This window comes from Bacidia gigantensis (assembly GCF_019456465.1).
Source record: "Bacidia gigantensis strain McMullin 20006 chromosome Unknown contig_134, whole genome shotgun sequence".
Classification (NCBI taxonomy): Eukaryota; Fungi; Ascomycota; class Lecanoromycetes; order Lecanorales; family Ramalinaceae; genus Bacidia; species Bacidia gigantensis.
Window position 1 is genome coordinate 284,164 of NW_025408593.1, and position 18,930 is coordinate 303,093.

The 18,930-nt window shown below is 48.1% G+C and overlaps 5 protein-coding genes across 5 annotated transcripts; 2 read left to right on the forward strand and 3 right to left on the reverse strand.

Annotated features, from left to right (window-relative positions):
• Positions 1–1,684: 1,684 nt before the first annotated feature.
• On the reverse strand, positions 1,685–3,221 carry KY384_001823 (uncharacterized protein; the record flags this gene model as incomplete). Its single annotated transcript, XM_044810349.1, has 2 exons — positions 1,685–2,615; positions 2,674–3,221. 2 exons carry the CDS (start codon positions 3,219–3,221, stop codon positions 1,685–1,687), a joined length of 1,479 nt encoding a protein of 492 aa, XP_044672323.1.
• Positions 3,222–3,597: 376 nt separating this feature from the next.
• On the reverse strand, positions 3,598–6,192 carry KY384_001824 (uncharacterized protein; the record flags this gene model as incomplete). Its single annotated transcript, XM_044810350.1, has 2 exons — positions 3,598–5,930; positions 6,096–6,192. The coding sequence occupies 2 exons, from the start codon at positions 6,190–6,192 to the stop codon at positions 3,598–3,600; spliced, it is 2,430 nt and encodes an 809-aa protein (XP_044672324.1).
• Positions 6,193–8,129: 1,937 nt separating this feature from the next.
• On the reverse strand, positions 8,130–9,091 carry KY384_001825 (uncharacterized protein; the record flags this gene model as incomplete). The annotated part of the gene is made up of 2 exons (XM_044810351.1): positions 8,130–8,646; positions 8,703–9,091. 2 exons carry the CDS (start codon positions 9,089–9,091, stop codon positions 8,130–8,132), a joined length of 906 nt encoding a protein of 301 aa, XP_044672325.1.
• An 802-nt stretch (positions 9,092–9,893) lies between these two features.
• KY384_001826 (uncharacterized protein) lies at positions 9,894–16,333 on the forward strand (the record flags this gene model as incomplete). Its single annotated transcript, XM_044810352.1, has 4 exons — positions 9,894–10,452; positions 10,525–11,109; positions 12,986–13,566; positions 14,240–16,333. The coding sequence occupies 4 exons, from the start codon at positions 9,894–9,896 to the stop codon at positions 16,331–16,333; spliced, it is 3,819 nt and encodes a 1,272-aa protein (XP_044672326.1).
• A 904-nt stretch (positions 16,334–17,237) lies between these two features.
• Positions 17,238–18,838, forward strand: KY384_001827 (uncharacterized protein; the record flags this gene model as incomplete). Its single annotated transcript, XM_044810353.1, has 3 exons — positions 17,238–17,647; positions 17,694–18,643; positions 18,702–18,838. The coding sequence occupies 3 exons, from the start codon at positions 17,238–17,240 to the stop codon at positions 18,836–18,838; spliced, it is 1,497 nt and encodes a 498-aa protein (XP_044672327.1).
• Between the last annotated feature and the right edge of the window lie 92 nt (positions 18,839–18,930).

Below are 18,930 nucleotides of genomic sequence, written 5' to 3' on the forward strand. Positions count from 1 at the left end.
CCTCTTCATGTCAACGCCAACAGTAGCTGAATGAACATCCTCGCAATCCAGCCCACGGATATTTGTCGTATCCCTCGTCAAGGTTCACACGAAGTCTTGGGATCGCTTTCAAGCCTTCTGTAACGTCCTCCTTCAAGCAGGACGTAGCCCCAATCTTTTTATATCACCCTGTTGGACCCAGCGTTCATGGTGTTCCCCCATCCCGAATTCATCTGACAACAGATACTGCTTTCCGCCGTTGCGAGTACTAACAACCGTATAGATTGTGCCGAACTTGTCTTTGAATCTGCCTTCGCTTCCGTTCCTGCCGGCACGGTGATGGCCGTAACGGTCGTCACCCCACATTGCGACGGCAAGCCAAATCTTTCAGGGATTGCAGGAGTGAAATTTGAGTGAATCTGGAGTCCTCTTGAGAAGTACGAAGGACTTGGTAGCCGAGTCCGAGTCTTTCTACAGAAGCTGTGAGCTGGAAGAAAGTGAAGCGACGAGGTTGGACCCTCGAGTAATGTGACTATTCTAAATATGGTTAGACTAGTAATGTCTCTCGGTGCTAGGACGTATGTAACGGGCTCTACCCATTCACAATACGACGAATGTACCTAGAAACATGGTTAAAAACTTCTAATGAATCTCAAGTCATTTTAGCCATTCAGGCTCTACATTTCAACTATCCACCACTTATTAGACGCGTTGCTGAGATCTAATCTCTTGATTTTACTACCTTGGCTCGCCGAAAACACGGCCGGACTTCACAACACGATCGTATTCTCAAAACACCGGGGTTAACAAATCTAGAAAGACATGGTATTGTTCAGAGGGCCTTTTAAACTAAGTATTCAAGTATATCCCTTCAGGATTACTGCTGTGGTAGACATGGCCAATCGACGACGACGCGCCCCCTACGCGTCACCGGTCTGAAAGAGCTGGACTGCAAAGTTTATTGAACGATAGCCAGAGCTCCGGACACCGTATTCTCGTAAACATGATTACCGAAGACCCTTGTGCGAGGAACTTGAGGTGATTCAAGGATGGTTTGATCTTGTACGCAATTAGACAAACAAACATGAGATTATGCTTAAGGGTATTTACAGCTTTGACAAGACCGGCTTTTGAATGGATCATTTTACAACCACCACTGTCGTTACAGGGTCAGACAAAGCTGGCAATATTCCACTGGCTCAGCCTGGCAATTGAGGATGGGTTTCGGTTATTCGGGCCGTCAATTCTCAAGGGTGGGCGATCTCACCATTCATTATTGTAAAGGGCCGAAATCATTTGGCATCTTGGTGCCGAAACAGCCCCTTTCCACCCGACTAAAGCATCTTTGTCAGTGAGAATGGTTGGACAACCAATAAACTTGTCGTAAATCGGATCGAACACTTCAACAAGCAGACTCAGGCCCGTACAAGGGCGCGAACTGGTGAACCACGTCGTACGGTATCAAACAGTTGTTGATTTCTCTGCTAGTTCTTCGGCGCATTGACCAATGTGCCCGTTGACTTGTCGAGCGATTTACGCAAGGAATGCCTATTATTCGAAAAAAACCGGATATTCCAGATAGTAGTTCGTACAACTCCCAAAGTCGTCTAATGTTCTGAGCATCATAATGTGGATAGTGTTGACACGACCGCACGTTTTAAAGATCTCATAACGCCCTAACACCATCCAGATTGGTTCAAGGAGACTAATCGTGATCTTCTGGTCCATCGTTGTGTTCTGAGCCATTATCAACATGTTCGGCATCAGGATCAGTTGGTTGATTTCCATGCTGCTTCGAAGCTTTCCAATTCCGATACTTCTCCTTTGCAAATCCTAGAAGCCATACCGAAAGTTCCGAAACGCGCTCGATGATATAGTCAATCATGATAGCTTCTCGCTGACCCCCGTAGCCTCTTTCAGGAGCTTTCCAGCCAACAGTCTTTGGTTTCCATGTCAAGAAGAAAATAAGGAATAAAAGCGCGAAAATAAGAAGGAACCACCCGAGGTGGACATTGATTGCACCCGTCATTTTGACTTTAACGAGTCCGCAAAGATGACCTCTGGCTTCGGCCGGCGTCAACTCGACGTATCCAGGCTTCTCCCTATCTTCTCCAATCCCAATCCCTAACACGTCAAATTGACTTCGCGCCAGGGATGTGGCGAACAGCTGGCTTACTTCTAGCTGCCACTGCACTGGGCTGAGCGGTCGTGAGACGAATTGACTGATCTTCTCTTGGGCCAGGAGTGCATTGCCTAAACGCCATTTTATTGAATCGTAGCTATTCGAGTTTTCCAGTGCCCATTTCATGAGCCAATAGGCGTTTGACGATGGAACTCCATTTGGGACTGGTGATGTCATTGACCAGCAACGCTTGCCGTCCGGAGAGCATAGTTCGGTCTTATCGACGCAAGCCATCGGCCTTGCTCGCGGGTCTGAGTTGAAGTAATATGTTCCCTGGAGTCCTCCCACTTGCTTCGGTTCCTCGGCGTGGAAGATCGGATCCAAATTTGGTTTGGTGTAATAGATGTGCGCGCTTGAAATGAACATGATTGTGAGGGTGGTATCTTCCGGCCGAGCAAGCTCTGGTATTGGATGCCAGTAGTCTTCGCCAGGGTAGAGCGATGAAAAATACGTGCTATTTGATTCAGCCTGAAGCTCTGCATGCAGGATCTGCAAATGATTGCAAGACATACCTGACAGTGTAGACCGGGACAAGCCAGTCAAATGGCTGGCCCACAGTTTCAAAAGTAGAGTTTCCTTCGTCTTTGCCACCATAGTAGTAACGATATCTTGTGTCGTTCGCTTCAGACACTCTGGAGATAAACTCCTGTGACATGTTAAGAGGAGAGCATGTAGTGCTTCGTTTGAACTTGTGGGTCGGCCTCGCATTGATACCAATAACGCTTGCGTCGACCAGGCCTGTCTCAAAGGTAATGGCAGAGTATGCCCCCTCGAGGCAGAGATTTGGCGAAGAGAAGGGGCATTTCTGGTGCGTCTTCGTTGTGAAGGCAATGCTCTGGTTGTAGAAGAGCCCACATGAGAACGCGCCAGGGTCCCCACTAGGCTCATAGCAAGTTCGAGCGTATTGACCTGCTCGTACTTCCTTCCTATGGTTGCTCAGATCGGCTAAATCAGCAGCTTCAATGCCGGCATCTACATTGAACTCCCAAATCCCACATTGCGTTGAAGATATGAGGCCAATATCATCAGACGCAATGTTGGCGGACAAAGCCCCGGCCATTGCCTGGACTAAAAATACAAGGATCAAGATGATCGTCACCGAGCCCATGTAACAATTCTTTTCTCTTTATGTGCCGTTATGAGACAATATATATGGGGGAAATATCGAAATGATCGACCCCCGATTGACAAAGTCGGCGGAAAAGGTCATCAGGGGCTCAGGGTAAATTAGTAAACGTTGGGAAGAGGGCCCAAGAAAAGTGTTGTGAATCAAAGTGCAATTTGGAACATCCAAAACATCCTTGACAAGTGCTTCGTATACTGGCTTACAGTTGGGGTAATCACGAGCCATCATCTTCATGCTGGCTATGGTGGTCGAGATCATCTGAAGGTTATAGTTGGGCCTTCTTGAGCTGCTTGAGGTGCTCATCTGTCTTTTATACCACCAGATACTTTTCAGTATTGGCAACTCTTCCATTCCCAAGGTCGCCTGGATCTGCTCCAAATTCCAAGAGAAGTTTGGCGGCTTTAATATGCACTCGATCAAGCGCAAAGAATAGAGGCCTGAAGCCGTCTGCATCAGCTAGATTGGTATTGGCACCATGTTCCAGTAGGGTTCTGACCATTTCTAAGGCGTTGTCATCTGAGGTTGAAGCTAGCCTGAGAACATAGCTAAGAAGAGATCTCTGGAATCTTCCCCCACTCAAGATCATCTCGTTTGGGTCAGCCCCAGCTTCGAGTAGAGCTGTCATAGTCTTGAATATAGAAGTCCAATTGGCGATGGAAATAGGTCTCCCCATGGATGTTGGTCGGAGACTTACAAGGAATCCCAAGGCCGCCATACCATTATATTGAGTGTTAGGATCTGCGCCTTGACTTATGCAAAGTCTAATCAACGTTGCCGCAGTCGCAGTTCTTCTTTCGTAGTATCCAGAGCTAACATACTGCCAGGTGATGAATGACGATGTTACCGCGTAGTGCAGCAGCGGAGCTCGATTCATCATGGTGGTCGGTAGCAGGCCACTACTGAGTTTGTTCTCGGCGTAGGGCAAGACACCACTAGATATTGCAGCCGACAAAATGTCGTAAGGTCTTAAGAGTGTGGTATGCTCTCTGGGTAGTGATGATTGGCTTTCTGGAAATAACTTGCTATTTAGGCTGAGTCCTTGACTGAGCCAGGGGTGTTCTTCGTGATAAGCCATGAGACCTCCATTACTGGCAATTTCTTGGATCACATGAAGCCCATCTATCGTATAGTCAATGGCATTAGCGAAAATCGGCTTTAATTCGTCAGAACAATCTGGTTCAGTCGACAGACGATCTAACATTTTCACTAAGTCCTCTGACTGCATTGTCTCGGTCTCAGCTGCATAATTGAAAAGACATAAAAGACGATGTCCATTGTCTTCGGCTATATGAAGCCTCTCTCGGACCGCAACATGTACACAGAATGCTGTAAGATAAGCCATCCCATCTTGCAACGGTTCTGAAATTTGGGGCACCATGTGACACGCACTGTGAGAGTCCTTTAAGAAGGTTCTGACGGTCTGATGAATGAGTTGGGGCTTGCTGGAGTTCTTCACAAGCTCTATCAGGCCCCCAGAATAGCTTGCTAATTTTCTTGATTGCGCCTGCGCTGGTATTGATTCGTACTTGTGATGCACGACGACTTCAGTCACAGTGAGTATTGTTTGAGCTGTGATCCCTCGTTCCTCCATACAGAGAAAGATCTGGAAGAGAACGTAGCAATGGAGTGCATATTGTGGCTTTATTCTGGAGAGAACGCGACGATACAGATCCTGAAGTTCTTCCGGTATTTCCAACAGAATTTCACGCAGTTGCACCACTGTGTAGCCATCGATGAGTCTTTCGATAAGCTCTTCCACCACTATACGCACCCATATGAACATACCACTCGCTTTATCCGTGATTTCTGTTGTAAGGGCGTCGAGTTTCTCAGCATCCCGTGCACCGTCCTCTTCGTTCAGGTAGAGCCTGATCTGTTCATGCGCGTACAGCCGTATGTCACCTTTCGTATAGAGATGGACCTCTAGAGTCGGGACATCTTGGAAAGCAATGCGGAAAATGGGTTCTGCACGACTTGCAACACAAAGCTTCACTTTCACCTTTGGTGATGAACGTTCCACAAGACAAGAATTGATAGTACTCAATAGATTTCGGTGATTCCCTGAATGTTCGTCAAGGGCATCAATAAAGAACAGCACATTCAATTCCACCTCATCTTGCGACAGGAGTGCTTTCAATATATCTGCGAGACCTTTGGTCGACCATTCATGGGCCTTAACAACGGAGCTGAAATCCAGCATTGCATTGTGCGTGCTGTCCGTTTGAACTACCGCTCTTAAAAATGCCTTTCGTATCACTGGATCCTTTATGAACCTCGAAAGTGACTTGTCAGCGTCGAGGAGACCATAGAGAATATCTTGAAGGAGACCGTTAATTGATTTCTGAACCCGAGATCCGCGATCATGGAAGAAAAATGGGATCAAGTTCCATTTCCTGGAGGAACACAGGGAAAGGTATTCCTGCGTCCTTGAATCTATAAGTACTTTTTTCATCAAAGTAGATTTACCGGAGCCTGGCCTGCCTTGAATCCAGAAAAAGGGACTGTTCTCAATTGTACTTTGACAGAGCCACTTCTGAAATGGAAGATCAGGGTCAAAAATCCAGGAACAAGTCCCCTTGTACGCATCATCGATTTGCTGGATGCGTTCCCACCGTTTTTGGCTGTCCAAGCTCTGCAGGAGCCCTGCCAAAATTATTAGCAGTAGCCTAAAAGTATTTTCATAAGGGTGGCTCGAACTTTGCTCATCAATCACCGCCTCGGGTTTAGCTACCCTCTCGTGTCAGGACTGAATATTACAAGCAAATTTCAACTAGAGACCTTAGAAACCGGTAGCAAAGTTGTACTAACAGTGGATTACTTGTTTTTGTATATCCAATATCCACCGAAGCAGCGTTTTGTAAACATCGATGAAGCCAGGGTCTTCTAGGCTGCTGAATTTGGTCATATTGGAATGGTCAGTTGATATATCGCTAACGATCTCCAGTGGATGACCTATAATAGACGAAAAGCGGTCAACGATCTGCAAACCAAGTGAGCGAGTACACACAATACTATTGAATGCAGTAGACAGACAGTAAATCCATGAGTCTTTTCCGCCTCACGGAAGGAACGAATTGTGATATTACAGCGTTCATCAGCGAGAGTGAGCATAAAGGCACTTTGAACACGGTCCAAGGTCTCAGCATCATATTTCAGGGCCTGCAAAACGCTAAGATTTGGGGACTTTCCCCAACATTTAGAGATTCTATAAACACTTTCGCCCAGTGAAGCAGTGGACGAGCCTCGATGTGGGGTGCCTAAGAAGCAGATCCCATAAGTAGCCAATGCTATTGTCTTGAGATGAGTCCGAGCATGCAGCGACTGATTGATTGCCTTTATAGCTCGCGATATTAATCTCGGAACGTCAGCGGCAGGAGGAAAGCCGATAAACTTACATCTTTAACGACCACACCCCCAAGCGAATGTGCAATCCAGAATATCGGCCTCGTCTCCGTGTCAGGGGAAATTCTAACATCTGTGAGAGCTGAAAGGAGATTCGCCGCATGCTGGAAGACAGTGGCTGTAGATGCACCCGCAAACGCATGATCTATGTCAACATCATATCCCCAAGTAAAGATACGAACATTGGGAAGCTCTACGGGAAGTAAATCTTTCGGCCAGAAGATCTGCTTGCGATATGCCTCAGTATCAATTCCAGCGGTATTTCCTGACCCTCCCTCATCGTGCAGTCTTGAAGGGGACCGTGACTTCGAAACGAATTTCTTTAAGAAAGACTGCCTTTTACTAGGGTTTGAGCTTGCAGGGTCAGGCAAATGGGTCGCGTGTATGATATCTGGTTTCGCAGGATGCTTTAAATCTTTGGTCCAGGTACCAAATCTGTCGCCAAAAAGGCCATGGACCAATACCACACTGCATGTGACTATAAGAAGCCGTTTGTGATTTGAAGAGCTCGACTCACTCGGCAATTACGGATATACCTTCCTCTGGTTGGTACAGCAATGCCAAACCTCGCTCTTTCGCCATGATATATCAACTTTTGCCTCAGCTTCGAGCTGCCTTTAGCATAGTAGTTGTCTTCACGAAAGTCAACATACTCATAAGCATTCCAATTCCAGCGATTCAGCTATCGAAGCTTCTGAGAGACTATAGGCAGAGATTGCCAACATGGGATCCGATTTAGGGCAAAATGTATCGCTCGCCGAATACAGAATTGGAGAAAAACTTCACGACAAAGTTTTATTCTGGTACAGAGGTACCAAGGACTCAGGGACAAAGGCTGAAAAGGGGTGGATGAGTTATCCTGAGAGCAAGCGGGGGATTCTTGGTGCAAGAAGGCTGGCAGGCAAGGACAGCCAAAGTATAGCGCATGAATGGAGAGTGAACCAGAAGCGACTGCCCGCGAGTTTCACATCTACGGCGCGTCTTGCAGAGAGTGCCTTATCATTGTGTTCACAGGAACGTCCGCAGGGTCCTCGGTCTACAAGTGAAGCGATAGCCTCGTCGGTTAAACCTCGGAAGCGAGAGTGACGCTATCTTCTTGGCATTCAGGTACAGCCCACCATCCACGGAAATTTCTTGAGCCCCGTTCTTCCTCGAATGCACCCTCCAGAGCGGAGATTCCTTCTGCAATGCTTTATCTGCCCGCAACCTCTTATAAATCTATGAAAATACCCGGTGAAGCTTTTCACGCCTCTACTTCAATGAGAAGCTCCAAATCAGGACCTTCAAATTATTTGACATCGGTCTGTAACATATTACCATGTACTAGAGTGAAAACTTGACGAACCTGCGAGACGGCCCTTAATGCCCATGCTTCAGAAAATGATCAAGGGAAATGGAAACATATTCGGATTGGCCCAACGAGGAAAGGCTACTAGGAGTTTAAGCACCCACGGCACCACCACCAATAGCCCTCACCACATCCGCGACCAACACAGGTTTCGCAGTCAGTTTCGCCGCGATCTCCGTTCCACTGCCTACATTATTCTTAAAAGGATCGACTCCATCCAGGCTAAATGGCTTCTTCGTGGTCCAGTCTTTCCCATAAAGCTTCTGCAGCCCAATCACTACGCTCGATTGATCATCCGGTTTACCAGGCGGTAGTTTGCCATACGGATCTCCGTTCTCGGGCTTCAAGGGCCTGACATAACCCAATTCTGTGATGGGATTGAAATTGAATGCCGCCCACAGGGACTTGTCCGTCGCGCTGCAGATCACGAAGAAGCCACTGTCGGTGAGATTGTCCCAAGTTGCAGGGGAGGTGGTGACGGGGCGATAGTAGAGCTGGCCGAGACCGAAACCGTAGACGAGATCCGTCGCTAGGGGCTTGTATTGCGGGATGCTGAGGGATGTGTACTCGGACATGCTGTAGTAGATATCGCCCGTCTTCGGAGGGTTGCTACGAAAGCGCCATCAATTTGAAAGAATGGGGTCAGAGGAGATGATGATGCTTACCTGATGTCCTGTTGGACAGTAGACTCGCTACTTAGAAGGAAGTATTGTATGCCCTCACGAGTACCTAGTGGTATAGGCTTCGGCGAGCTTTCAGGGTCCTGTGCTTGGGTATCCCGGATGAAATTTTGGAAAGCATCGGGTTTCTTGACGTCCAGGTTGGCAAGAGCCGTCAGATAATTTGAGGGTTCCATTGGTGGTGGTGCGGGCTTGCAATTTGACTGGATGGTCTTGGCCTTCTGCTGGATCTGTTGAATTCCCTGAGCTCTCTTGTCCTTTGGTAAGGTCCGGAGTCGGAGGAGATTTGCGTAGCCTAGCAGAAGCGGTGAGTCACTGTCGAGGTCACAAGGTGTGTGAATGATGGATTTACTTAAGTCAGGAGAGTCCGACATAATTGAGGCAGTTGATGTGATACTCAGTTTCTATGGGCGTCCAATTCAATTGAATGTGTATGCGAATGTGCCGGAAGCTTGAGGTGCACAAATGTTATAGAGGTGACAAGCTTGTGTGACTAATGGTTATTGGCAGACTTGAAGCGTTCGAAATACGATATATTCACAGTCGCGGGCCTTGCAAAAGTCTGGACGGTACTTTTATGAGCACGCCTCTGCTTTTCTGCTCCCTTCTAGAATCTTGTTCTGTGGGGAAGACGTTCCTTTCCGGTGCAGCCATCAACGCCACCAAAAAGTCAGTCACGAGTTGATCAGAATTTCTTATAGACATACGAGGATTCAGCTGGCTACCAGACAAGCCACCAATATAGCGACTGCTCTGTAGGCGAAGGAGGTGTGGCTGTAGCTGTGAGAGGCCGAATCAACGCGGGGCACATGCATGATTCGCTTATGAAATCCGCTATCTGCCCTCACTTACCACATCGTATCTCTAAATCTCACTATATCGGCTCATTCTGTTCTTCATGGGTTCTTTTTCGGCGAAACTAGGTCGATCTAGAACAGAATGTGGCTGGCTGAGTTGCACAGGATACGGTCTTGACTACGGTGTTTCAGCTCCCCATTCTTCATTGTGGCTCACTGACGTGGCGAAATTGCACCTAATGCCCGATTTGGCCAAGCTGTTGACGTCTTCATGGCGGATAAAAAGACCTGGGCGTCAGCGTCTCGAAAATTATCAAGTATCATCTCGACTTTGCATACCCTGATCTAGCTGAACATCACAAATAGAGGTCTTCCCAAAATGGCGGGCACTTTACAAGCAACCGGAAATGCACCGACATACAACAATTTTCGGGTTCTAATTAACCAACCCTTTCCATTGCCAAACAATTTCGATGCGGCCGTAGTGGACGTAAAGCTTACAAAATATACCATACTTTGCAACAATCTCACGGCAATGTTGACGGCCGCGACCACTCTGCACGGAAATGCGGCATATACACCATCATTTGTTGGTGGAACTGTCACCTTAGCGCGACGTTTGACTTGGGTGACAACCTATTTCTTGAATGGTATAACCAATTATATGGAGTGGAGCGCCGAGATACCGAATTCTGCCGCCAGGAGGAATCCTGCGGCATGGGGAACCTTCATAGATGCACTCACTGCCTTGTTTACTGCTTTGGTCGTTGTGCCAGACCAATGGTCGGTGGATTCTCAAGCCAACCTCGGGGATGATGGCGCTGTTCAGTATCCGATACCTGCGGAGCCCCCACTGGAACTTGTAGCTCAGATATACCTTGACGTGTACGACAGAGCTCGAGTTGGTCCAACGTACCCTAACGGCCTGAACACTACAGGTAAGTGGACGACATTTGTGATATTGTATTTTGTTCATCATTTTTGAATCGCACTGAGACTTAGGCGCATAGCTCTGGTTCAACAATGCCTGTCCGTAGAGCTTGCGACCAACAATCATTTCGACCTCAACCAAAATCAACGAAATCGCACCGGCTTTTCCTTCTGTATCTTCGTTAGCCAGTCGACACCCGCTGCCGCCAACAGGAATCTGGTAGCTGGCTCAACAGTTCTTTGTTCGACCCAACTAGGGCTTCCAATCTTCCCAGCTGCCTTCGACCCCATCCGACGCGCGCGTTTTGTAGCAGGAGGTGCAAATTACGACACCGAGCTTCAAACCCGCTTTTTGGACACCTCACAGAATGTAGTGGCTCCTAATCTTGCTACAAGACCAGCAGCCCGCTTCCGAGCGCACGGCTGGACACCAGCAAGTAGTGGACAGCAAACTCTTCAAGACTTTGTCACCCAGGTGACCAACGATCTGGTGCTGCAGTCCCAGCCTGCCGCCTGGCGGGCTTTCACTTTTGTCAATCAGGACGCACGGTCTCATTTTGCGCCGATTATACTGAATGGGCAGAATGCATGGTTTGAACCTACGCCGAGATGTATGAAATGTCGCGTCACCCAAGGTTACGTAAACATTCAGGAGAACTTAGCAGGTAAACACTCTCCATCTTACTGTGAGATCGTCTGCTGACATAAGGTATCTCTTTAGTGCGAGCTGAGGCGAATGATTCTTTACAGTGTGCGGAGGATATCTGCTACGCCAAGCTGAGGCAGTTGGGCTTGGTCAATTTGTGACAGTGCTCAAATCACAGGATCGATATTGCCGCAATGGGCCTTAAGATTCACTTCTTTCGTTGGTTGAGATTCACAAAAAACACCTGACCAGACCCGTCAACAGCACGAAAATCATGAAAATAGTCTCCTTCGTTTGTTGGATTACACAATGATGTGACTTGGAGATGCTGTAGCGATTGCCTCGTTGACCTTATAATGAGCGCAATAGACAAGTTTTTCGAGCGAATAGTATATGCTCACCAATACATCAAAATATGTTTACTTAGTGTTTATTCAGGGCTTTGGATGGTTTGAAACCTACACAATCGCATACTTTAACACTTCCCACCACATTTTGACTAAGGTGGCGAGCAGAGGGCACAGTGCAATATCACTAGTCGTCCTCCCATGCTTGGCCTAGCGCATATGCACTGCTTACTGTAGTTTCGCAGCCTTCCACCGACTCTCAGTACTGCCACTGCGACGTCTACTTGTCCTTTGGATAGTGCTACTTGTAACTCATTGCGGTCTGTTTATAACTTGTAGCCAATGGCTTGCTATCAACCGCTTCCAAACGCAACGACTATCCGACTCTTGAATCTGTATCCCGGGAGTTACGACGAGGAGATTTGCGTCTCGTTTGAAATAGCTGACCTGGACGGCAACCATCACGACTACGAGGCTCTGTCCTATTGCTGAAGGCCTCCTGTCTCCTGTCGAGGATTGCGTCTTGAACAAGGGTATCTCAGTGTTACACAGAATCTTCATGATGCTCTCGTGAGCCTACGACTTCCTACCGAAAATCGGCTAATCTGGGCAGACGCTGTTTGTATTGACCAGAATTCAATAGAAGAGAGGAATAAACAAGTCCGGCTTATGAGCGAGATCTTAAGCCAGTGTAGTGAATGTACAGTCTACCTAGGACCTGAGGCTAATTCTAGCGAGCTACTCCCTGATTTTATGAATGTATTGATTCGATGGGTTACGCGTGACGCAAGATCTGGGAATCAAGTATGGAGACGAGGACCTATTATCTGCTTCCTGGACCAGAATTTGGGGCTTCCATCAGAGAACGATACTCGCTGGGTCGCGTTGAGAGCCTTACTCAGGCGTGCCTGGTTCCAAAGAGTATAGGTGATTTATGAATATGTTTTGCCCCAAGACGTGATCATGAGATGCGGGGACTGGGAAATGAACGGAAGCGACTTAACAATGTTCATAACAATTTTTGCATCAGTCATTCCTCTTAGACCTCTCTTTGCATCCCCATGTAGCACTAATGATGAAGACGTTCTAGACAGCGTCTCGCTTATCCGACGACACTTCTTTTTCGGTTTGCTTTGGGTCATACTGTCGCACAGATGTCTCCAGAGCAAACACCAGCAGTGTCTATCCTGCAACATCATCTCAATCTGCTCAACCTGATTGATTGGGCCTACGCCTACGACACAACAGACCCACGAGACCGCTTTTTCGGAGTTCTCGGCATTGCGAACGACGTGAATGACGCGTAAAGTCTGCAGCCAGATTATGGAAGGGGTTTAGAGGAAATTGTGCAGACATATGTTTCTTTCATTGTTGGGCAAGATAATGGCGCAAGACCATGGAAGAAAAATGTAACTATCGTTGGACCAGGACCGCTTTGGCCTTCTTGGTACCCTGACTGGGATATGAAGCGTTCCAAGACTTCCAGGACTTACCAATCAGCAACCTTATCGCGGAATGTTATGGAATTAGACTTGAAGCGCTTAAAAGGCGCGGTGTCATTGATGACAAGGGCTAAGCTCTCGGTTCGTGGCTTTATAATTGACCAAGTTCAAGAACGAACAAGAAGTATTGAGACGATTTCAGAATCCTACAAAGCAGCGCTTGACCTTTGCAAGGTTTCGAATCGGTTTTTGTCTGATGAAAACCCCAAAAGATCCGCACTTAGAATCCTCGCACGAAATGTGGCCCACCAAGGAAAGGAAGTCTCTGAGGCTTTCCTTAACGCGTGTGAGCGGTATGTAGACGATGAACCGGATCTCTCCGCTTTTATGGCGCTTGCGGATCGGAAGGCCCTCTTCGACGAAATTAAATCACGCAATCACGCTCTGATCGCCCTGTATCACTCGAAAGATGGATGCTTTGGAGCAACCAGAGGAGGCTGCTATGGCATGTTCACCGAAAAGGGAGCGATTGGAGATGAAATTTTCATGATCGATGGGGGTCCCGAAACCTTCCTCGTTCGCCATCAACCTGCGACAGACACATACATTTGGTCAGGACAGAGCTATGTCTATAATTTTGAGGACCAGATTGAGAAAAATGCGGCAATAGACATTCTGACTACCATCGTCGTTGTCTGACGAAGCTCATTAAACTTATTCTGCCCCATTAGTCACGATGAAGTGGAGAAACTGTACTGAGAAGCTTCATCTGCGATACGCGCCTTTGTAGCTTTAGTAGATATCACAATATGCTTAGAAAGTGAAGAAAAATCGCTGAAGCACGGAGGGAATATGTTGTCATTAGAGGAGGACGAGTAGATGCAGGATGGGAATGGAAGGGAGGTTGGAGTGAGGACGATCATTACTCAGGGCTTTTTGAAAGGAATTATATTTCTAACCTTTTTAGGAAAGGCTTGAGATAAATATATTTTATAATCTTAACCATTCGGATTTATCGAAAATATGATTCATTTAAAAAAGCCCTGAGCAAGGCGGCGCGCACCCTAAGCCGTAAGGGGGGCATTCCGGGGCACATTTCTGTCGTCTTGGCATTCAGGTACAGGTGCCCATCATCCACGGAAATTTCTTGAGCTCTGTTCTTCCTCGAATGCGCCCTCCAGAGCGGAGATTCCTTCTGCAATGCTTCGTCCGTGCTCGCAAGTGTCGAGGCGACTTATTAAGAGACCTATTGGAGCCTCTCCCGCCCCACAATGGCTGGTGACGCGCCGGCTTCCGTATCAATCACAGGTATCTTGAGAAAGCTCCGTGAAAGGGATTGCTAAGCTGAATTGGTCTCTAGCGATGCTTTGCAGACTTGAAAAAGGATGACACGAACACCAAGCCTAGCATTCATGATTCAGACACTGTTGTACTTCCTGGGACCTCAAGTCGAACTGCTTCTCAGGCCCAACCACCTCCGCCCGGCTCAGTACCCTTGACAGCATCTTCCCCTGCAACTCCATCTTCCAATTCGACAATCCCCCCAGAGAGTATACCGAAAACTCCACCCACACCACCTGGTGGTAAATTACAGACAGCCCCGCCAACTTCTGTCCCTCCTCCACCCTCCAATACCAGCGCTCCCTCTGCGCCAATTCCTCCCTCACCGCCCCCTCCACCTCCACGACAGCCGCGTCGTTTTCGACGCTTTATTGTTTATCTTGTTCTTATTGGCGCCTTAAGCTATGCCGGGGGAGTCTATTACTCGCTACTGTCAGACAATTTCCATGATTTCTTCACGGAGTACGTGCCTTTCGGCGAGGAGGCGGTACTCTACTTCGAGGAACGTGAATACCGAAAGCGGTTCCCTAACATTACCAATCCCACCAATCGCCCAACACTAGATGCCGGGAACAAAGTCACCATACCGAGCAAGAGTGGCGTCTCCTGGAGGGTCGCAGATGACACCCAGAAAGCGAGCGATTCGGGAACCAAGGGCCGGCATACAAATGCTGTCGACTCCCAGGAGGCTCAGGTCAATAAAAGCAATACTGCGAATGCCCAGCAGACGCCTTCACAAGCAACAAGTGCGGAGAAGACCAAAGCTGTAGAAGGTGCCAAAAAGACTTCAGAGTCGCAATCTTCACCACTGCAGTCGGCAGCGGCGAAAGCCAAAGAAGCAGTAAAAGCAGCATCTCCTGCACCTTCTTCAAAGCCAGCAGAGACCACTACACCTAGCACTTCAACAGCTCCCGTCAAGCAGCCAGAAACAGCGAATATCGCATCTACGCGCCCGCCAGAAGTGAACGAGCCCAGTCGAATAATGCCTGTAGAGCCCATTGATCCTCTAAAAGTTAAAAATGCAAATGAGCCCCTAGTTCAAGACCTAGTCAACATTTTGAACGATATCATCACCGTTGTAAACAATGATGGATCGTCATTTATATATAACTCGACGATGTCAAAAGCAAAGACCGCATTGGTCAATGTCTGTGGGAGAATTGTGAATCTGAAGCAAACCGAGCAGCAAAAAGCAGAGGAAGAGATAAAATCAATGCATTTGAAATTTGACGAAGGGGCGAAGGACCTCGTGAAACGTATAGAGCAAGAACAGCAGGTCCAAATCGGCCAGTGGCGCGATGAATTCGAGTCCGAGCGAGACAAATTGTCCCAGAACTACCAGGAGCGCCTCAGTGTTGAAATGAAACGAGCCCAAGAAGTTATGGAGCAGCGCGTCGGCAACGAGCTCTTACAGCAGGCGCTCACACTCAAGAAGCAGTTCCTGTCCGACGTAACTTCGCAGGTCGAGAATGAGCGTAACGGCAGACTTGCCAAACTCTCCGACCTCTCATCGAGCGTCTCCGAGCTCGAAAAGCTTACCGGCGAGTGGAACGGCGTCGTCGACGCCAATCTAAGGACTCAGCATCTACAAGTCGCGGTAGAAGCTGTGCGCTCGACCCTGGAGAGAGCAGATCGCCCTCGCCCATTCGTGCACGAACTTGCCGCCTTGAAGGAAATCGCTGCCGACGACTCCGTCATCAACGCCGCCATCGCATCCATCAACCCTACCGCATACCAAAAGGGCATGCCCACCTCCGCCCAGCTAATCGACCGGTTCCGTCGCGTGGCGGCTGAAGTCCGCAAAGCGGCCTTACTGCCAAACGAGGCGGGCGTGGCAAGCCATGCCGCTAGCTGGGCGCTCTCGAAGGTTTTGTTCAAGAAGAAGGGCATGACTGTGGGGGATGATGTGGAGAGCGTGCTCACGAGGACGGAGACGTTGCTTGAGGAGGGAAATTTGGATGAGGCTGCGAGGGAGATGACGGGGTTGCAGGGGTGGGCGAAGACGTTGAGTTGGGATTGGTTGAGTGAGGCGAGGAGGGTTTTGGAGGTAAGACAGGCGATGGATGTCATCGCTACTGAGGCGAGATTGGAGGGGTTGAAGGTTGAGAGTTAAGATGCGTTAAGGGGAGTTGAGGTGGTGGTGAGCTTTGTATGTATATGAATGAAGTTTCGAGAACAAAACGACTGGTCTGTGGTTGTGATTGCGCTTGGGTTTGTCGTGCTTTTCTTCCTGCTAGTTTTGAATTTCAAATCAACCTGAATCAAGAAGACTTGTTTTACTGCTGCTGACAGGAAAGTGGAACGAACAAGAGGCAATAATTGGTCACAATTTGCATTCAAACAGCTCCAAAAACACTATCAAAGTCCCCATTTTGATTCAAAAGGTATTGTACAATCTCAATCCGATCGTCAAGTACGAGGACTCGTGCTTTTCATTTGCTCGCAAACAATCGCCGCATGGAAAACCAGCAGCAGCAGCAGCGCCATCGAAGAAAGTAGCAGCACTCGCTCCCACCGACGCACCATCCTGACAGATCTTCTGCATCGTATCGTCCTCCTCATCGACAGCGCTAGTGATACCGACTCGAATCTCATCAGTCTGCTCATTACCACCATCACCATTTACGCGAATCCAGAAGGTGTTGCTGGTGTGATGTTGGTGGATAGGCTCTGAGGTACCTGCTGTACAAATTATCAATACATTGATATATTTAGTGAAGAAGGGTGATGTTTTGTGTGCCATCGCTTAAAAAGGGGTTCAGGGGTTGGTGTATTTACGGGTGACGTCAGCGTCGCGTCGTCCAAACGAGTTGCTATACGAATTCTACCATCGACCAGGTTTTTCGCTTTGTGCTCATTGTGTCATTTGGCTCTTGAACCTTCCAGCACCCATTTCAGAGAATGTTTGCGGTGAGGTATCGATAGAATTCGCCGATTTTCGGTTTCTTTCACTGCTGCGACAGACGCGTCTCGAACACCATTGATATGCTTGTATAATCTCACCATTTTCAGCCAGCATGGGCATCAAATCCGATCTTCGAGAAGCCCTTGAAGTCGTCGCTGATGGCGTTTTTGCCACTTCGGGTGACCTGCCAGACGCAGTCAATCCAGGCCTTTCAATTGAAGGGCTTGGAGGAGTCGGCCTTCCCCTTTCTCAACGTGACGCGATTGAGATATCTCGCATAAGTCGAGACGCGCCATTTGGCAAAGGACCAGAGACTCTAGTCGACCATTCAGTTCGCAAGACTTGGGAGTTATCACCTGCTCAAATTAGCTTTCTGAACCCGCGATGGCAGCGCACCGTCGAACATGCGGTGGGAAGGGCTGTGGAGGAGTTGGGCGTGATCGGAGGAGTCGCGAATGTTAGATGTGAGTTGCATAAGTGCCTGCTTTATGAGCCTGGCGCTCACTTCGAGGTGCATCGCGAGTAAGTAATGACCAACTTAATCGAGACATGCTGAAGAGTTTTGAAGTACGGAGAAAGCGCCTGGCATGTTTGCGACGCTTGTCATTGCTCTGCCGTCGCAGCATGTCGGAGGTGAGGTTGTGTTGGATCAAGGCGGTCAAAGGAAAACACTATCCACGCAACACTCCAGCGCCTTTGGATTTTCCTATCTTGCCTGGTACGCGGATGTGAATCACGCTGTCCAGCATGTAACATCTGGCCATCGCTTTGTCCTAACGTATAATCTGGTACACCACGAAAGACCTGTAGAAGAATGTCGCGATCCTGCTGTCATGGATGACCCTTCTATCAAGATCGACCAAGCGATCGAGAATTGGAAAAGCAAATTGGAGAACCCAGCAGAAGATGCTGAAGATGAGTCGGATTCGGATGATTCGTCCTCACCAGAGTATGAAGAGAAAGATAATGAGGGTCTTCGCGCTCGAGAGCAGCTCGTGTGGTTCCTTGACCATCAATATTCGGAAGCAAATTTCCATATCGGTCATTTGAAAGGTAGAGATCGGGTCATTGCTCAGTATTTGCAAAATGCTGTTCAAAGAATTGGTTTCTCTTTCTTCTTAGCACATTACGAGCACCAGATGAAAGAATCTTACAGCAGCTACAGCAATGAAGATGATACATGGACATTGACGAAGGTCTTCACACCAGAGGGTGTAATGATTGCCGAGAACCTCTTTTCTCATCGCAAGGACATCATCGAAGATATTTCGTACGAGGACGAGGACCCTGATGACGAAGAGTGCGACTACACAGGCAACGAAGACTGTCCGATATCGCAAACTTACCGGCGAAGCTGTGTCTTCTTGACGCCCCCCGTTCATGATTCTCAAATATGGATGGATACCTACCAAATTGATTTTGCCACATGGATAACCTTCTTATTACAGAAAATATCGGACAAACAGAGCGAAGGAATTTGTAAAAATCAGCTATGGAGCATCTTGCATCTTGCCTCAGGTATGAGTGTTGAACACAAATCACCCACATGGTCATTCATTTGACTTGGATCAAACAGGAAAACACTTGGCTCCAGAGGATATAGAGGCGTTGATTGACGCGGCATCACATATCCAGGCACCAGCCCTGTTAGGCGAGTTTGTAAGCGGATCTCACTACGATTTAGATTCAGTTATTTGTGCCGAAATTGGTTAGATTCTGGCCAAGTAGGATCTAGATTCATGGCTCCCGAGGTAGAAATGTATCCATAACGAGATTCATCTTTTGTTGACCACTTGCAGCATCTG